We start from the raw sequence: 19,384 nt of genomic DNA, 5'->3' as shown, positions 1-19,384 counted from the left end.
GAAGTATTTTTACGCGGCTGTTGTTTTCAGCTTATACAAAAGCAATTTTTGACTAGTTTAGTATAAAGTATATACATTAAGTAGTATGCACACCAATTTTCCGCTTAATCGGACTAGTATTAACGGAGTTATGCAGTGGTACATTTCCACCTCCCAAGAAGGTTAAAATGTACAACGCTGTAACTCATCAACGAAACGAAGTAGAAAGTTGAAATTTTGCACAAACCTACAGTAAAACCAGAGCTTTTAGTTGACTAACTGGGGGAATTGCTTGCAGTATTTTTACGCGAATGTTGGTTTTAGTTTAGACAAAAGTTCATTTTGACCGAATTGGTGTAAAATGTATACATTAAGTAGTCCACACACCAAATTTGAAGCCAATCAGACCAACACTAACACAGCCGTGTAGGTGTACATTTCAACCTCCCAAGGAGGTGAAAAATGTACAATTCTAAATAACACGCACACAGGCCGTTTTAGTGACATTTTTCTTTCTATATAATAGAGTTGTGGTCAATATTGGGACGTTTTCCACTAAAATAACTTTGAAAGCGAGCGGTCGGAGACGATAATAAAATTAAACCGCCTCGGGGGGGCAACAACGCAAAATCTTGAAATATCACCACGAACCGCAACAAAAGAAGCGTCGCATCAGCAAGAAAATTCAATTGCGAGAAAAATGCAACTTTTATTCGTTCCCGGGGACCGGAAAGTGAGTTTCCTTGTCTGATTGATGAATCGACGAAATCACCGCTCGGACATTGCGGTTTTCCATCGCGCAACCAGGCCCCCGAAACAAATGACGGTTTGTCCGTTTGCGTGAAAAGTAGTCGGACGTTCTCCGGGTCAATAGGCTCTTTTTGTTTCCGTCTTTTCGCTAATTCGGTTCATCTGTCACAATGCGTTTGTGTTTTTCGCCCCCCGAAGTCTTTTATTTTTTCTTGTTCCACCCTCGAAGAAAAATCCGTTTCATTTCAGTCAAAACCATACAGAAAAAATGAGTACAATCGGACTGACATTAAGGGAGTTACAGAGTTGTACATTTTCACCTCCCTAAGATAGGAAGCATAGAATGACCGTGTGTCTGAAATTTAAACTTTCTAACTCAACCAGTTAACGAGTGTACATTTGCACCTTCTTGAGAGGTGGAAATGTACAGCTTTGTAGCTCCTTTGCTGTTGCTTTGATTGGCTTCAAATTTGGCGTATAGACTATTTAATACGTACATTTTATACTACACAGTTCAAAATTCACTTTTGTGTAAGCTACAGCTACACAAAAGCTACACAACATTTACGTAAAAGTGTGTTTAACAAACTAATTCAGACACTTCCATATCCAGTCAGCTAAAAGATGTGGTTTTACTGCATGTTTGTGCAAAATTTCAACTCTCTACCTTGATTCGTTGATGAGTTACAGCGTTGTACATTTTTACCTTCTTGAGAGGTGAAAATGTACCGCCACATAACTTGGTTAATACTGGTCCGATTGGGCTTAAATTTGGTATGCGGACTATTTAATGTATACATTTTCTACTACAACACCAAAACAAACTTTTCTGCAGGTTAAAGACAATATCTGCGTAAAAATGTTTCAAGTAACTAATCTAGACATTTCCAAGATTAGTCAACTAAAAGATATGATTCTACTGCATGTTTGTGCAAAATTTCAACTCTCTACCTCAACTCGTTCTCAAGTTACAGCGTCGTACATTTTCACCTTCTTGAGAGGTGGAAATGTACCACCGCATAACTCCCTTAATACTAGTACGATTGAGCTGAAATTTGGTGTGCAGACTACTTCATGTATATACTTTATACTAAGCGAGTCACGATTTGCCTTTGTCTAAGCTAAAGACAACATCTACGTAAAAATACGTCAAGCCGCCAATCTACCCATTTCCAAAACCAGTCAGCTGAAAGACGTGATTCTACTGCATTTTTGGGCAAAATTTCAACTCTCTACCTCAATTCGTTCTCAAGTTACAGCGTCGTACATTTTCACCTTCTTGAGAGGTGGAAATGTACCACCGCATAACTCCCTTAATACTACTACGATTGAGCTGAAATTTGGTGTGCAGACTACTTCATATTTATACTTTATACTAAGCGAGTCAGGATTTGTCTTTGTCTAACCTAAAGACAACATCCACGTAAAAACACTTCGGGCCGCTAATCTATACATTTCCAAAACTAGTCAGCTGAAAGATGTGATTCTACTGCATGTTTGTGCAAAATTTCAACTCTCTACCTCAATTCGTTCTCAAGTTACAGCGTCGTACATTTTCACCTTCTTGAGAGGTGGAAATGTACCACCGCATAACTCCCTTAATACTACTACGATTGAGCTGAAATTTGGTGTGCAGACTACTTCATATTTATACTTTATACTAAGCGAGTCAGGATTTGTCTTTGTCTAACCTAAAGACAACATCCACGTAAAAACACTTCGGGCCGCTAATCTAGACATTTCCAAAACTAGTCAGCTGAAAGATGTGATTCTACTGCATGTTTGTGCAAAATTTCAACTCTCTACCTCAATTCGTTCTCAAGTTACAGCGTCGTACATTTTCACCTTCTTGAGAGGTGGAAAGTACCACCGCATAACTCCCTTAATACTAGCACGATTGAGCTGAAATTTGGTTTGCAGACTACTTGATGTATATACTTTATACTAAACGAATCGTGATTTGCCTTTGTCTAAGCTAAAGACAACATCTGCGTGAAAATACTTCAAGCCACTAATCCAGGCATTTCCAAAATTAGTCAAATAAAAGATGATATCTTTTTGCATGTTTTCACAAAATTTCAACTTTGTACCTCAATTCGTTCTCAAGTTACAGCGTCGTACATTTTCACCTTCTTGGGAGGTGGAAATGTACCACCGCATAACTCCCTTAATCCTAGTACGATTGAGCTGAAATTTGGTGTGCAGACTACTTCATGTATACACTTTATACTAAGCGAGTCAGGATTTGCCTTCGTCTAAACTAAACACAATATCTGCGTGAAAATACTTCAAGCCACTAATCTAGACATTTCCAAAACTAGTCAGCTGAAAGATGTGATTCTACTGCATGTTTGTGCAAAATTTTAACTTTCTACCTCAATTCGTTCTCAAGTTACAGCGTCGTACATTTACACCTTCTTCAGAGGTGGAAATGTACCACCGCATAACTCCCTTAATACTTGTCCGATTGGGCTCAAATTTGGTATGCAGATTACTTAATGTATACATTTTCTACTACACAAATTTTTTGTAGGCTACAGATAACATCCGCTTAAAAACGTTTCAAGAAACAAATTGAGACATTTCCAAGTTCAGTCAACTAAAAGATATGATTCTAGTGCATGTTTGGGCAAAATTTCAATCTTCTAACACAACGCGTTCACGAGATATGGGGTTGTACATTTTGCACCTCTTTGGGAGGTGAAAATGTACAAACGCTACAAAATTCAAATTTGCTGAATTCGACTTTTGCGTTTCACTGCGGAATGGAAATTTCGTTGATTATTTGCGGGAGGATTTCACGTTGCTCTGCTGAATAAATACGATCGGTTTGTTTGCTTAATTCGCACTTGTTCGAGCGCAACCGATAACAATCCGATTGAGGCAATTAGCATGGAATCCAGCGATAGTCTAGTTGTCGGTGTATTTTCGATGCGAATAACCCAGTTTGGCGGGAATTCACTATTTAATAAAGATAAGGCGAGAAATTTATGGGGGCGATCGGGCGAAACAATAGTTACCCGACCGGGGGTGGTTTATAACTGATTGTTTCTTGCGAAAATGGATTTTATCCGCCGCTGATTAATTGTTTATCGGGCCGGAGAGGCGAATCGAATGCCGGAACGCTTAATATCAATCGCAACGGCCGCGATAAGGTCGTGTTGGAGGACCCGAGAGGTTTGTTATGTTGAAAAACCCTACAAAAACTCTAAAAAGATAAAAAAACTAATTTAAAACGTACATTTTCACCTTCTTGGGAGGTCAAAATGTACAACTCTATAACTTATTTAATAGTGATCTGATTCGAGTCAAATTTGGTGGTCAGTTTACTTATTTGACGTACTTTTAATGGATCAAGTAAGGATAACTTCTATTATTAGAATTAATGAAGCTGGACAATTCTAAATTTGGCGATTTAAACTAGTGGCCTCAGTGTATGTGTATACAAAATTTCAACATTCTAGCTCAAACCGTTCTCAAGATACAGCGTTGTACATTTCCACCTCCCAAGAAGGTGCAAATGTACCACTGCATAACTCCGTTAATACTCGTCCGATTAAGCTCAAATTTGGTGTGCAGATTACTCAACGTATATACTTTATATGAAGCTAGTAAGAATTTACTTTTGTGTAGGCCAAAGAGGACGTCAGCCTAAAAATACTTGAAAAAAATAATCTAGACATTTCCAAGTTTAGTCATCTAAAAGATGTGGTTTTACTGAATATTTATGCAAAATTTCAACTCCCTACCTCAACTGGTTGATGAGTTACAGGCTTGTACATTTTCACCTTCTTGAGAGGTGGAAATGTACCCCTCTGTAGCTCTGTTAATAGCGCTCTGATTGGGCTAATTTTTGCTCTCAAACTTAATTATATCTTGTTTATCTGTCAGAGCAAATGCACAATAATCGCACTTGGAGTTGTTTAGCATTCAGAGTGCAGCATCGCCGATCGACTTTAATAAAAGCGCTAAAGACATGAAAACTTAACAAATCCAATTACGTCGACGTCGTAAACAGACCTTCTCCTACCTGCAAAACGGGGATTTTAATTGCTTTCGCTCGTTTTTGAGCAAATTTTAAATAATCATTTTACAAGTGGAAAGCGACATCATCGTTCAATCAATATTCGTTTTAGATAAATTGTTTTCTGGTAGTTTGGAAGCTAAAAATCCGGTTCAGCCCGGAATAGGAGATTGAAATGTACCACCCTGTAACTGGGTTAGTATTGATCCGATCCAGTTCAAATTTCGTCTACAGAGTGTGACAATACATTCGCTAAGTAGTGCACACACCAAATTTCAGCTCAATCGGAGCAGTATTAATCAAGTTATACGCTTGTACATTTCAACCTCCCTAAAAGGTGAAAATGTACAACGGCTGTAACTCATCAACGGATCGAAGTGGAAAGTTGAAATTTTGTACAGACATTCAGTAAAACCTTCTCTTATTAGTGGTAAAGTTTTAAAAATTTTAGGGTAAATTGGCGCAGCCGGTAGGATCGCATTACACAATTATTGATTTTCGGAAGGTCAAGTTGAAAAGAAGACGCGCTTCTGCTGAATACTAAAATGTCATCCTCTCCCTTTAAAATGGATCCGGTTTTACATGTCTGGGACAAACGACAATGATGAAATCCGGCCTTGAAAAGTCTGATTCATTTCCATCCCTCCAACTTCGTTTTTTTTTTATTTGAACCGGCAAACGAGGGTGATTCTCTAGAAATTCAGTTGTCACACGTTATTTTATTAATTAACGTCAATTCAGGACGGTTTTCTAAGGTGGAAAATAATTGCGCCCGATTTTCTACAACCCTCAAATAATACATTTTCAACCCTTTCTTCGGTATTTAAATGCAAACGTCCCTTTTGCTTTCGTCAAGACGGGGATGATTCCATAAAATAATGGTAAAGGGTCCCGTTTTACTCGACTTGTGTATTCATGGGATAATGGAGGGATCGTTTTCAGGGATTTATGGGTTATCTTTCCTAACGAGGAAAACTTTCATGCTTTATTTCCGTCTTCCGAGCCGTACACTTTCGTTTGTGTTTACCGGATTTAATTAAAAATTTTACGGACCTAAAGTAGTCTGCAGTCCAAATTTGAGCTTAATCGGAACAGTATTAACAAAGTTATTAAGTGATACATTTCAACCTCCCATGAAGGTGAAAATGTACACTGTTGTAACTCATCAACGGATTGACTTAGAAGGTTGAAATTTGGCATAAATATCCAGTAAAACAACGTCTTTTAGATGACTTAATTCAAAATTGTGTATTTCAGTTGCATGAAGTGTTTTTCCCCTAATTTTAACTTTACCTTATCTGATGGTTAACATTGACTCGGTTAATACAAAATAGACACCTTAAGTAGTCTGGATTCCAAATTTGAGCTTAATTGGAGCAGTATTAACAAAGTTATTAAGTAATACATTTCAACCTCCCATGAAGGTGAAAATGTACAACGCTGTAACTCATCAACGGATTGAGTTAGAAGGTTGAAATTTGGCACAAATATGCAGTGAAACAATGTCTTTTTGGTGACTAAATTTAAAATTGTGTATTTCAGTTGCATGAAGTATTTTTACGCTAATGTTAACTTTACCTTACCTGAGGGTTAACATTGACTCGGTTAATACAAAATAGACACCTTAAGTAGTCTGGATTCCAAATTTGAGCTTAATCGGAGCAGTATTAACAAAGTTATTAAGTGATACATTTTAACCTCCCATGAAGGTGAAAATGTACACTATTGTAACTCGTCAACGGATTGAGATAGAAGGTTGAAATTTGGCACAAATATGCAGTGAAACAATGTCTTTTTGGTGACTAAATTTAAAATGGTGCATTTTAGTTGCATGAAGTGTTTTTACGCTAATTTTAACTTTACTTTATCTGAGGGTTAACATTGACTCGGTTAATACAAAATAGACACCTTAAGTAGTCTACATTCCAAATTTGAGCTTAATTGGAGCAGTATTAACAAAGTTATTAAGTAATACATTTCAACCTCCCATGAAGGTGAAAATGTACAACGCTGTAACTCATCAACGGATTGAGTTAGAAGGTTGAAATTTGGCACAAATATGCAGTGAAACAATGTCTTTTTGGTGAGTAAATTTAAAATTGTGTATTTCAGTTGCATGAAGTATTTTTACGCTAATGTTAACTTTACCTTATCTAAGGGTCAACATTGACTCGGTTAATACAAAATAGACACCTTAAGTAGTCTACATTCCAAATTTGAGCTTAATCGGAGCAGTATTAACAAAGTTATTAAGTTATTAAGTGTACAACGCTGTAACTCATCAACGGATTGAGTTAGAAGGTTGAAATTTGGCACAAATATGCAGTGAAACAACGTCTTTTTGGTGACTAAATTTAAAAGGGTGTATTTCAGTTGCATGAAGTCTTTTTACGCTAATGTTAGCTTTAACTTATTTGAGGGTTAACATTGACTTAGTTAATAGAAAATAGACACCTTAACTAGTCTGCATTCCAAATTTAAACCCAATCGGACAAATATTAACGGAGTTGTGAGGAAATACATTTTAACCTCCTAAGGAGGTGAAAATGTACAACCTTATATCTCCGAAACCACTAGTCCGATTTAGCTGAAACTTTCACTGTAGCTTTCTATATCTCCTGTAATTCCTTTCCTTTTATATTATTATTTACCGACTGAAAGAAATAACTTTTCTATTTCGGTTAATGATGGACAGCCGGAGATAAAAAGACAAATAGCCGACGAATCGGAATATACGACCGTTTCGGTAATCCAGTTATAAACGTATCGCGTCCACGACAGGGACGCATCTCAATTAATCAAACCGTCCTCCATTTTTCCGTCGAATAAAAGTAAAAGGAACAAATAACCGTATTGTCAGAGCCATTCCGCTTTTACGATATCAATCTTCATAGAGCCGAAACGAAGGGAAAACGGAAAATCATCTTTTCTCAATGCGGCGCACGTTTGCCGGACAGTTTTCTAGTTCGGCTGAAGGTTTTCTATATTAAGCACGAGGACGAGTTTACGCACGTCCTTCTTTGTTAAAAAATGTTTTTTATTTTGCAAAAATTGCAACTTTCCAACCCTATTCGTAAATAATTGGATCCGTCGAAACTTTCACGATTAATTAAAGTTTTCGATGAATTTGAAGCAACTGGATTTGGAAAGTTTTAGAAGGGGGTGGTACAACCCCTCGTTATATTTCTGACCTTGTCTATTTATACTTAACTAAATAAGCGAGCCACACACTAAAAATGAACCGAATCGGACCAGTATTAAAGGAGTTATGAGCTTGTACATTTCAACCTCCCAAAGAGGTGAAAATGTACAACGCTGTAACTCGATAACAAAAAGAGCTAGAAGGTTGAAATTTTGCATAAACACGCAGTAAAACCACCTTTTTAACTCAACAAATTTCTAAGGTTCTAAATCAAGCACTTGAAGTTGTTTTACGCTGATATTGGCTTCAAGTGATAGAATGGTTAGTTTTCACCTGGACAGTTTAAAATAGACACTTTAAGTAATCTGCATACCAAATTTCAGCTTAATCGGATTAGTATTAATGACGTTATGGCGTGATACATTTTGACTTTACAAGGAGGTGAAAATGTACAACGCTGTAACTCGTTAACGAAATGAGCTAGAAGGTTGAAATTTTGTACAAATATTCAGTAGAACGATCTTTTTAACTGACCAGACTTATAAAGTTCTAAATCAAGCACTTGAAGTTGTTTTATACGGATATTGGCTTTTAATGACAGAAAGGTTAAGTTTTGCCTGCTCAATAGAAAATAGACACTTTAAGTGGTCTGCACACCAAATTTCAGCTCAATCCGATAAGTATTAATGACGTTATAGCGTGATACATTTTGACTTTACCAGGAGGTGAAAATGTACAACCTTGTAAGTCGTTAACGAAATGAGCTAGAAAGTTGAAATTTTGCATAAACATACAATAAAAACACCTTTTTAACTCAACAAATTTAGATCATACCGTTGAAGTAGTTTTACACGGATAGTATGTACACAAAATTTCAACTCAATCGAAGCAATATTAAAGAAGTTATACGCTCGTACACTTCAACCTCCCACAGAGGTGAAAATGTACAACCTTCTAGCTTCGCAATGGAAGCAACTAGAGGGGTGCGATTTTCGCTATTAAACTTCTTGCTTCAACTACTTTTATTCCCGATAACCGGACTTTTACGACAAAGCCAATATTTTCTGCGGAATTACAGAAAGGAAAGCCAGTTTGGATATGCGCGTTTCAGCAATCCCCTTTTCGGTCTTCTGACAAAAAGAAAATTAATAAAAGTCAAATTTATTCAAAGAAACTTCGTTCCGGTTCTCTTTAATTTTTTTCCTTTCTTTGCGAAACGAAATGATTGATGTTGCCGGCTGGTTTTCCAAACAAAATTACCGATATTATAGCGGTTCCTTGGCTTGAAGTGACGGTTATTAGATTATTTTCAAGAAGGCAGAGTTTTGCTTTTTTCTTAAATTTGGGTCTCTAGACCCTCATGCATCAAAGGAATGTTAATAGGAGTTGCACCGGGATGAAACGAACGGGGGAAAAAACGGTAATTTATCCCGTGAGTCCGTACCGCCCGCCCGACCGAAATCATCGGGAATTTACTTTTATTTTAGTAGGAAATGGCGTGAATCAAACAAAGGCGTATTTTACGAGCAATCGACGAAAAAAACTCTGATTGTCCAAATAAAAGAGCAATTTTCAATCGGGAACAGAGGGTGAAACGACGGCGTTTTAAGAAGTCGAATGATGGAATCGTTTTCGTTTTTTTTCCTATTCCCCGAGGGGAAATTCTCCGGAAAAAAGTTTCAAAATATATTTAAATTATATTAGTTAGTGTGCACACCAAATTTCAGCTCAATCGGTGCAGTATTAACGGAGTTATGAGATGATACATTTTGACCTTACAAGGAGGTGAAAATGTACAACGCTGTAACTCGTTAACGAAATACCTTCAAACTCTTTCAACCTTCTAACTCAATTCGTTGATGAGTTACAACAGTGTACATTTTTACCTTCATGGGAGGTTAAAATGTACCAACTAATAACTTTGTTAATATTGCTCCGATTAAGCTCAAATTTGGAATCCAGACTACTTAAGGTGTCTATTTTGTATTAACCGAGTCAATGTTAACCCTCAGGTAAGGTAAAAGTTAATATTAGCGTAAAAACACTTCATGCAACTGAAATACACAATTTTAAATTTAGTCATCTAAAAGACGTTGTTTTACTGGATATTTATGCCAAATTTCAACCTTCTAACTCAATTCGTTGATGAGTTACAGCGTTGTACATTTTCACCTTCTTGGGAGGTTGAAATGTATCACTTAATAACTTTGTTAATACTGCTTCGATTTAGCTCAAATTTGGAATGCAGACTACTTAAGGGGTCTATTTTGTATTAACCGAGTCAATGTTAACCCTCAGATAAGGTAAAGTTAAAATTAGCGTAAAAACACTTCATGCAACTGAAATACACAATTTTAAATTCAGTCATCTAAAGACGTTGTTTCACTGCATATTTAAGCCAAATTTCAACTTTCTAACTCAATCCGTTAATGAGTTACAGCGTTGTACATTTTCACCTTCATGGGAGGTTAAAATGTATAACTTAATAACTTTGTTAATACTGAACTGATTTGACTCAAATTTGGTGTGCCAATTTACCCAAAAAAGCAATTTCTACTCTAATTTTAAAGAGTTTTTCCCAACGATCTGAACAAAAGAAAATCAGATTGAGTCATCAATCAAGCTGATCCACGTTTAACCCACTTTGACTGAGCTCAAAACCTTACGAACGTATACTTTTACCGCCCCGCGGGGCGGAAAACGAAACTTAAAGTCAAAAATCCAAGTGTAACCGTTTAATCCCATTTTTCCGGCAATAGAGCACTGAAGCGGGGGGGAAACTTTGCATAATCATCTCCATTATTGCGAAGTACGTAATTCCTACGAAAACTATTAAAGTTAGCCGGGAAACTGGGGTTTTTATAGGGAAAAACCTCCGTAAAGGAAACTAAACTTTTTCCCTAAAAAACGAGTTGTTTATCGGTCCCTTGACAGGAATTTAACAAAACTTGGTCTGATGTGTGTGTATTTGTTTGCCGGGGCAAAACTTGACTTTTAAGTTTCCGAATGGCCCCCAGAGGTCGCCTAGTGCGGTTAGAATTAAATTGGTGGAGAGAAAAAAAATAAAAAAGTGATTGACCCCGACGTGATTTGAACACGCAACCTTCTGATCTGGAGTCAGACGCGCTACCGTTGCGCCACGGAGTCAGTTACACGATTAACCCATTTAACTCTATATAACCTGTAGTATGGAATTTTCTTTGAAAATTCTTCTAAATTTTTATTAAGACTTTGTCACTGATACTAATTTAAAGTTAAAACTAACAAAAAAGTGGATTTAAGGTGGGAAAACAGTTTTTACTAGAAGTAAAGTGACAATCAATAAAATTGACTTACCCGACATTAGTGGATCAGTGCACACTGTTTTATTCACTAGTTTGTCACTATACCGGCTAATTTACATTGTCACGCTATTAAAAAGGCACTAAATACTCAATTTTAGGCTAAAATAACGAGCGGAAGTTTGAAAAACTAGCACCGATTCACGCAAAACGTCAAACTAAGCGGTCTGTCAAAAGTGTCAGTAAAAGTCATTGGAACAGGCAGTGTTGCCGCTGTCTCTTTTTGCAGTTTGGTCTCTTCTTTTACTAAGATTTTTAAGTTTAATTACAGTTAGTTTAGTAAATTATTAATGAATTAAGAAGAGAATAATAAAAGGAAAAAACTCCAGTATGTCATTACACTTGCCAGTTTTACAAGTTTCACAAAACTGTCAGATCGAACTGTGCTGTGGAAAATTTCCTCCTCAGTTTTACGTAAATCACCAATTTATTTAGCTTTTTTACTTTGACAGCTCGTAAAATTGTTTAGGGGTTAAAAATAAAATCGGTAAAATTTGTTTGGTTTGGAAAAATGGATTTGGCAACACTGTCTATCAAAAAAGTTGAAGTTTGACAGTCGACTCATGTTGACATTTCTTTTCGACGCCAACCTGCAACCCCGACAGACGCAAAGGTAAATCAACTCGATTTGAAAATCACTTTTTTCCACTTACATCCCTTTCTAGTCGGTGTTAAACCACCCTCAGTCTGGTGCGCGAACCCTTTAACGTTACATTACATTCGGTATTTTTTGCAATTTCCAGATTCTAATCCAAGATGTCCGGCGATGAAGCGTGAGTACCTCCTAACCTCAAATTCCTCTCTAGAAATTGAGAGTTGACTGGTTTAAAGCGATCATCCCTATGGTCCCCATGGCCTCCGCGTTAATGGGGGCCGTGGGGACACTAGCGGGATTTTGGCTGTAAGCAAGTGTTGACTCGAGGATGTTTTTAGAGATGACACTCCCTCTGTGCCCGTTGCGGTCAGTGGAGGCCCCATGGACGTTCACCAGGCCCTGCAAGAAGTCCTGAAAACCGCCCTTATTCACGACGGGGTCGTGCACGGAATACACGAGGCCGCCAAAGCTTTGGACAAAAGACAAGCTGTGTTGTGCGTTTTGGCTGAAAACTGCGATGAGGCCAGGTAGGTTTTAGACTTAGTCAACACTAAATAATGTCTATTATGATTTAAATGATGATCCGCCGTAAGCAGACTGAATTTTCTATGGTTGTAATCTTCACATCTGATTTTTTGCTTAACCACTGTCTTGTTACTAATATCACAATTCAACAATTGTTAATCTGGTGTAATTTGTAGGTATAAGCAACTAGTGCAAGCGCTGTGTGCTGAGCACCAAATTGACCTGATCAAAGTGGACAACAACAAAAAACTGGGCGAATGGTCTGGTTTGTGCAAAATTGACAACACTGGCAAAGCAAGGAAAGTGGTTGGCAGTTCTTGTGTAGTCATTCGGGTAAGTCACTTTCCATCTTTAAACACTGTAAACTTACGTCTATACAGGGTAATTCAAATTTTTACTACTTTTGGTATGAAGAACACAAATCTGGTGTCTGTTTTGTCTGAAATTTTAGTTTTGAGAGTCAAATTTGAATTACCCTGTATACAATTTGGGAAAAACATTTAAATGATGATTCTTAAGGCAGGCTCCCTCTTCAGACTGAACCCAAAACAGTCCCTGGTTGATAAATTGCCTTCTGATTTTTAATTTTACCCAACTAACCTACCAGTTAGTCTGATTTGTTGTGCATTGATTAGTTGTGTTTGATTTTCAGGACTTTGGTGAAGAGACTCCAGCCCTGGATGTACTGAAGGAATACCTAAAGAATTCTAAATAAGTTTTTATTTAAGTGAATAAAATTTTACAAGAATTGGTTTTTTTTTTGCTTTTAAACCTCTTTGCTGTAGTCTTTTGAATGGGAACTTGCCATCTATCATCACTTAGGTTAAGAAATACGTTGTAAACCTAACAGAGGTTGCAAAAATTATTTTAAAACTGCCAGAATTTTCTAAATGTGTCTCCAACCATGGAAGAGTGTGTTAAACTTGCCGAAGAGTTCAGAATTGCGAAAAATACCTTTTGAACCACCATGGGAAAGCTAAAATTGCCAGTGTTAACCCTTAAATGACAGAATTTTTCCCAAAGATTACACAAAAATTCCCTAGATTTTTTGAGGTTTTGCAGTTCAAACTTTGACACTTCTTTTCTGCCTGACTGTCTTAAATTTTGTAGTGTTTTTTCAGGATATTGGATAGGAAATTCAATGAGGATTTCAAAAGTGTGCTTAAAACAGTAATTTTCTCACTCCAAGTGGGTTTTACAGGCGATTTTGCCCTTGACTGTCCTTTCAAACTGTGTTTCTAGCAGTTCAAATTTTGACACTGTTTTTCTCTCTGACTGTACTCAATTTGGTAGTGTTTTTTTTAGGTTAGTAGATAGGAAATTTAATGAGGACTCCAAAAATGTACTTAAAACAGTAATTTTCTCACTCCAAGTGGGTTTTGTAGGCAATTTTGTCCCTGACTCTCCTTTCAAACTGTGTTTCTGGAAGTTCAAACTTTGACACTACTTTTCTCCCTGACTGTACCAAAATTTGTAGTGTTTTTCAGGTTATTAGATAGAAAATTTAATGAGGATTCCAAAAATGTACTTAAAACAGTAATTTTCTCACTCCAAGTGGGATTTATAGGCAATTTTATCCCTGCCTGTCTTTTCAAATTGTGTTTCTGGCAGTTCAAACTTTGACACCACTTTTCTCCCTGACTGTCTTAAATTTTTAGCGTTTTTTAAAGTCATTAGATAGAAAATTTAATACAGATTCCAAAAATGTGCTTAAAACAGTAATTTTCTCACTCCAAGTGGGTTTGGTAGGCAATTTTGTCCCTGACTGCCCTTTCAAACTGTATTTCTGTTAGTTCAAACTTTGACACCGCTTTTCTCCCTGACTGTCCTACATTTTGTGGTGTTTTTTTCAGGTTATGGGATAGGAAATTTAATGAGGATTCCAAAAATGTGCTTAAAACAGTCATTTTCTCACTCCAAGTGGGATTTACAGGCGATTTTATCTCTAACTGTCCTTTCAAACTGTGTTCTGACAGTTCAAACTTTGACTCCACTTTTCTCCCTTACTGTACCAAAATTTGTAGTGTTTTTAGATTATTGAATAGGAAATTTAATGAGGATTCCAAAAATTTGCTTAAAACAGTCATTTTCTCACTCCAAGTGAGTTTGGTAGGCAATTTTGTCACTGACTCCTTTCAAACTGTGTTTCTGGAAGTTCAAATTTTGACACCACTTTTCTCCCTGACTGTCTTAAATTTTGTAATGTTTTTTCAGGTTATTGGATAGGAAATTTAATGAGGATTCCAAAAATGAGCTTAAAACAGTCATTTTCTCACTCCAAGTGGGATTTACAGGCGATTTTATCTCTGACTGTCCTTTCAAACTGTGTTCTGACAGTTCAAACTTTGACTCCACTTTTCTCCCTTACTGTACCAAAATTTGTAGTGTTTTTAGATTATTGAATAGGAAATTTAATGAGGATTTCAAAAATTTGCTTAAAACAGTCATTTTCTCACTCCAAGTGAGTTTGGTAGGCAATTTTGTCACTGACTCCTTTCAAACTGTGTTTCTGGAAGTTCAAATTTTGACACCACTTTTCTCCCTGACTGTCTTAAATTTTGTAATGTTTTTTCAGGTTATTGGATAGGAAATTTAATGAGGATTCCAAAAATATGCTTAAAACAGTAATTTTCTCACTCCAAGTGGGATTTACAGGCGATTTTATCTCTGGCTGTCCTTTCAAACTGTGTTTCTGACAGTTCAAAATTTGACACCACTTTTCTCCCTGACTGTCTTACATTTTGTAGTGTTTTTTCAGGTTATTGGATAGGAAATTTAATGAAGATTCCAAAAATGTGCTTAAAACAGTCATTTTCTCACTCCAAGTGGATTTTATAAACAATTTTATCTCTGGCTGTCCTTTCAAACTGTGTTTCTGACAGTTCAAAATTTGACACCACTTTTCTCCCTGACTGTCTTAAATTTTGTAGTGTTTTTTCATGTTATTGGATAGGAAATTTAATGAGGATTCCAAAAATGTGCTTAAAACAGTCATTTTCTCACTCCAAGTGGCTTTGACAAGCGATTTTGTCCCTAAAGAAACGTTACAAAACATCTAAAAGCTTGGAAATGTTCCAGAATGTCTAAAAATACTAAACAATGTTTTGAAATGTTTAGTGAGTTATAGAAATTTTGCAAAATGTCTACAAATGTTGCAAATGGTCTAGTAATGTGTAATAAAGCCTAGAAATGTTGCAGAATGTCTAAAAATACTGCAAAGTCTTTAATAAATCCTAGGAAATGTTGCAAAAGATTTATAATTGTTTAAAAAGGCCGTGAACATTTAAAAAAGTTTTAGAAACTATAGAAAATGTTTAAAAGTTGCAATAAAAAAGGCCTAGAATAGTTAAAAAACGACTAGAATCTTTCCAGAACGTCTAAAAATGTTGTAAAGGTCTAAAAACCCTAATTTCATAAAAATTTCCTAAGAGTGACATATGACATATTATACGTCAATACTGTCACTTTTTGTCTTATTTTATTTTGATTGTTCTGTTGTTTGAAATCGTTATCAGTCATTTGATAGTTTAATTTAAAAAATTATGAGTATTACCACCCTATCACTTTTTGCCTTGCAACTCCTTAAGGAAGCCCGAAAGGGCAAAAACACGTTAATACAACCCTGTAAAGAATCAAATTTCCTACAACTTTCAATATTTACACTTTGTTGTAGATTCTCAAATAACGGAGTTACGCGCAGTCAAAATGAAGTTAGTTTAAAAAAGGCAACCTGACACTCCTTATTGCCTTAAAAACATGAAAAAAGACATTCAGTTTCAAACAAAATTGATAAATGTCAGCGTAATGGTTTAGGGGCGGAATTTAAGGATACAAAGGGAGATTCGCAAGATTAGAATAGTTGATTAATTGTTGATATTGTTAGATAAAGCGTTTCAGGATAACAAATTCAGTTTATCAAAGGTGCTTATACAAAGCACACACTGCAATGTATTAAATGAGATTTTTTGTTAAGAAAAACCAGAAAAATGCCTTCTGTCGACGTAAATCGGGATTTACTGTGTGAAATTATTAGCACAAACCCCAATAGGTGGGGTAAAGAACATTTTAAGATTCTCCCTAAGGTGAGTTACTAACTTTATTAAAACAAAACTTCCAGGCGCCATGGAGATTTAATGATAACATAGAAGCGTCACTTATTTGTGATGCGTAAAATCCACTGTTGCCACTTAATCATGTTTTTCCAGGAATACTTGCTACAATCAGTGTCCTCATACACGTTACACAAAATCTGGGACAAACTACCCGACCACTTAAAGAATGACAATGAATTGCAACACCAATTGCCTTGTTTGGAGCATTACAATCGTCCAGAAGACCGCACCCATATTGACGGACCTCCGCCCCCCAAATCGAGGTGCAGAGTTTGCATACAAAAACCACCACATTGACTGTTAATTTAATTAAAAAATTATACTTAAACTAGTAGGAACAATTAAGTTGTTTCCTCGGAGGTGCCGCTGCGCCCCGCGGGCGTCAGCCCCCTTAAAGACAGGTCGTAGACCACTTCTTCAATCTTCTTAACGTCATACTTTAAAGCGTCAAAACGTTTCCTTAAGGAGTCGTTTTTAAGGTTTAACAAACGAAAACCTGCGTTTAGTTCGGCGACAAACTTGGAAATTTGTAGGGGGCGACTGTAGTCCCCTAAAGTAACCGAATTGACAGCAAAACGGGCCTAAGAAACCCCCCAAAATAAGTCATTCAAAAAACACTAACTTAACCACCACTTACCAGCTCAGAAGACAAATTCAACAGCCCCATTAAGTAATCCTCCAAGTCCAGGTGGATGTTGTCCTTATCATGCACTGTGTGTGTGCCAATGATAATTTAAAAACACCAAAAAAGTTTAAAACCTTACTAACCTCCAATCATTTGGGCGGCAGTGACGCGATCAACCAAAAAACCTTTCTCCAGGAAAACTATCAAAGCAGCCAGGAAGCAGAGTCTCTGAGTAGCAAAACGCCAGTGATCGTTGTACCTGTAATACTGGCCAGGGGGCACAACTTTGTCCAGAGCTGCAAAACCTTTCTGCACCACCTCCAGTTGTTCTCTAGCTTTGATTAAAGCCTGATGGACTGGTTACAATACAAATTAGCGTGTTGAGCACTTAAATGAAAAACACTTACTGTACTCGCAATTGATCTCACTGTGGATCACTTGTAGGGCTATAACAATCTCCCGAACTGACTTTTCAATGTCTTTCATTATATTGCGAATTACCTGCAATCGAAATTGCTTGTCTTATTGGAGTTGGGCGAGGGATTACTTACCTCTCGGACGTCTTGTTCCGCGTTCATATACTCTTGGAAGGGGGCAAACACTTCCGTTATGACTTTTTGGGGCTGTGCCATAATGTTTTTGTGGTTAGGCTAGGCAAATCGTTTGTTAACTTTCTCTACAACTTTAATCAAGTTTTAAACAGTAATTTTAGTGGTTTTCTGGTCTTTAAGGCAGGAAAAACAATAATAAACAAATACGACTTTCTAACCTCAACAAACTTTCTCTGGCGTTGCTTCTGTCAAACAAACTGTGTCAAAATTGAGGGCAAACGTCAAATTGTTTTTTTTTACAATTTTAGCAGTTTTTATTAGTTTTTTTGCAAGTTTAAACAGTAATTTGAGTAGTTTTCTCGCATTCGAGACAGGAAAAATAAGAATAACACTACTTTTCTAACCTCAACAAACTTTCTAGCCTTGGTTCTGTCAAACTGTCAATTTGAGTTAGAAATGTCAACGTCATCATAATTTTGAATGATTTTGAAGGGTTGTTGCGCTAAAACTAGATCTTCAAACACTCTACAGTGAATAATTAGTGTTAACTTCACAGCCACTACAGCCAGTAGGGTTGTAACAGTAAAAAAATCACCCCCAACCGCCATTACAAAAAAATGTCAATGAATCGAATCGTGCCTATCCTGGATGGGAGTTGTCAAAGGCTGAAAGTTAGCCCCGACTAGGCTATGTCCGGTTTCGAAGTCACAGACAAAGCCTAGGAGAGGCTGAATCAAAGCCTTTTAACTTTTGTTCAAAAAGTCCCCTACTTACCTACCAGCAGGAACTAACTGATTTAAAAACTTAATACTGCTTTTAAAATTGAGTTACACTAAATTAAAACATTGCCGGTTCACTGAGGTAGGAGCTTTTAGAACCTTTAATGACTGAACATATGGACGTAATGATTTGTAACGTAACATTGACCGGCGTCATCATTTCTAAGAAACTGAAATTCCTGATGAAGGCGAAGGTTAACTCGCACGAGACCTTGCTAGGCGCCATCCATGGGCGTCCATTTACTTTAAATAGTTTATTCATTTATTTGACAGTTTGACACTGTCTGTGAGTTTGATAACAATGACAGTTGTGTAAAACACAATGCTTGGAAATCAAAATGGCTGAAATTAACTACAAATTATATTGGTACGACACTGGTTAAGCGGATCAACGTTTCTGCACTGTGTTTCACTCTAAAAACGTAGTAGTAATATATACCGCGATGACGTAATAACTTGCAGACTGCAGGCTAAACTAGTATTACATAAATAGATTTTATATGGTGTCTAACTGGTGGGGAGGGTGACCGAAAATGTAATGGGGCGACACTTAAAACATGCGGAAGCGTCCGAAACTACCGTGAAAACAATCGCGAAGCGGATCTCACTATTTTGGCGTCGCCATTCTGTTTTTTCTACTTGGAACAAGTAAAAGTATTCCTTCAAGGTACAAATACCTCGCTTGTCAAAAGAGTTGGTTATTTTCTCGTTTGTCATCTGTCAGTTGTCAGGTGGCAAGTGGTCGCCATTTTTATGGAATTGAAAAACGTCAAACATTTTTTCTAAATGTTTGTTGGCCTTCTCTCTGTTTTTCTATTTTAAATTAATTGGGAAAAAGTGAAAGTACTGCTTTAAACAACTTTGTATTAATGCCTCATTGATCAAAAGAGTTTTGTTATTTTGAGCGCCATTTTGAAACTTTTTTGACGACAACACATTGTTCAGTCATCTGTCAGTTGTC

General features: G+C 36.7%; 2 protein-coding genes, 1 long non-coding RNA gene and 1 other non-coding gene across 5 annotated transcripts; 2 read left to right on the top strand and 2 right to left on the bottom strand.

The window, feature by feature from the left end:
- Positions 1–10,970: 10,970 nt before the first annotated feature.
- TRNAW-CCA (transfer RNA tryptophan (anticodon CCA)) lies at positions 10,971–11,042 on the bottom strand. The gene has a single exon. It is a non-coding gene; the product is annotated as a tRNA-Trp (tRNA).
- A 678-nt stretch (positions 11,043–11,720) lies between these two features.
- Positions 11,721–13,104, top strand: RpS12 (ribosomal protein S12). 2 transcript variants are annotated; one of them, XM_081979458.1, is made up of 5 exons: positions 11,721–11,849; positions 11,980–12,009; positions 12,170–12,358; positions 12,533–12,689; positions 13,009–13,104. In XM_081979458.1, exons 2-5 carry the CDS (start codon positions 11,993–11,995, stop codon positions 13,069–13,071), a joined length of 426 nt encoding a protein of 141 aa, XP_081835584.1. In that variant the 5' UTR covers positions 11,721–11,849; positions 11,980–11,992; the 3' UTR covers positions 13,072–13,104. The 2 variants fall into 2 exon arrangements, with proteins under 2 accessions (XP_081835584.1, XP_081835585.1); XM_081979459.1 differs by having other exon boundaries at positions 11,834–11,849; positions 11,902–12,009.
- Positions 13,105–16,278: 3,174 nt separating this feature from the next.
- Positions 16,279–16,809, top strand: LOC145728915 (uncharacterized). The gene is made up of 2 exons (XR_014178186.1): positions 16,279–16,438; positions 16,562–16,809. It is a non-coding gene; the product is annotated as an uncharacterized LOC145728915 (long non-coding RNA).
- Positions 16,762–18,066, bottom strand: trsn (translin). Its single transcript, XM_081979448.1, has 5 exons — positions 17,645–18,066; positions 17,501–17,594; positions 17,237–17,449; positions 17,106–17,179; positions 16,762–17,049 (listed from the first exon to the last, which is right to left on the bottom strand). Exons 1-5 carry the CDS (start codon positions 17,723–17,725, stop codon positions 16,810–16,812), a joined length of 702 nt encoding a protein of 233 aa, XP_081835574.1. The 5' UTR covers positions 17,726–18,066; the 3' UTR covers positions 16,762–16,809.
- Between the last annotated feature and the right edge of the window lie 1,318 nt (positions 18,067–19,384).

This window comes from Ips typographus, linkage group LG5 (assembly GCF_016097725.1).
Source record: "Ips typographus isolate SLU linkage group LG5, UJ_Ityp_2.0, whole genome shotgun sequence".
NCBI classification, from domain to species: Eukaryota; Metazoa; Arthropoda; class Insecta; order Coleoptera; family Curculionidae; genus Ips; species Ips typographus.
The sequence above is the reverse complement of the archived record's forward strand: the minus strand, read 5'-3'. Positions and strand labels throughout refer to the sequence as shown.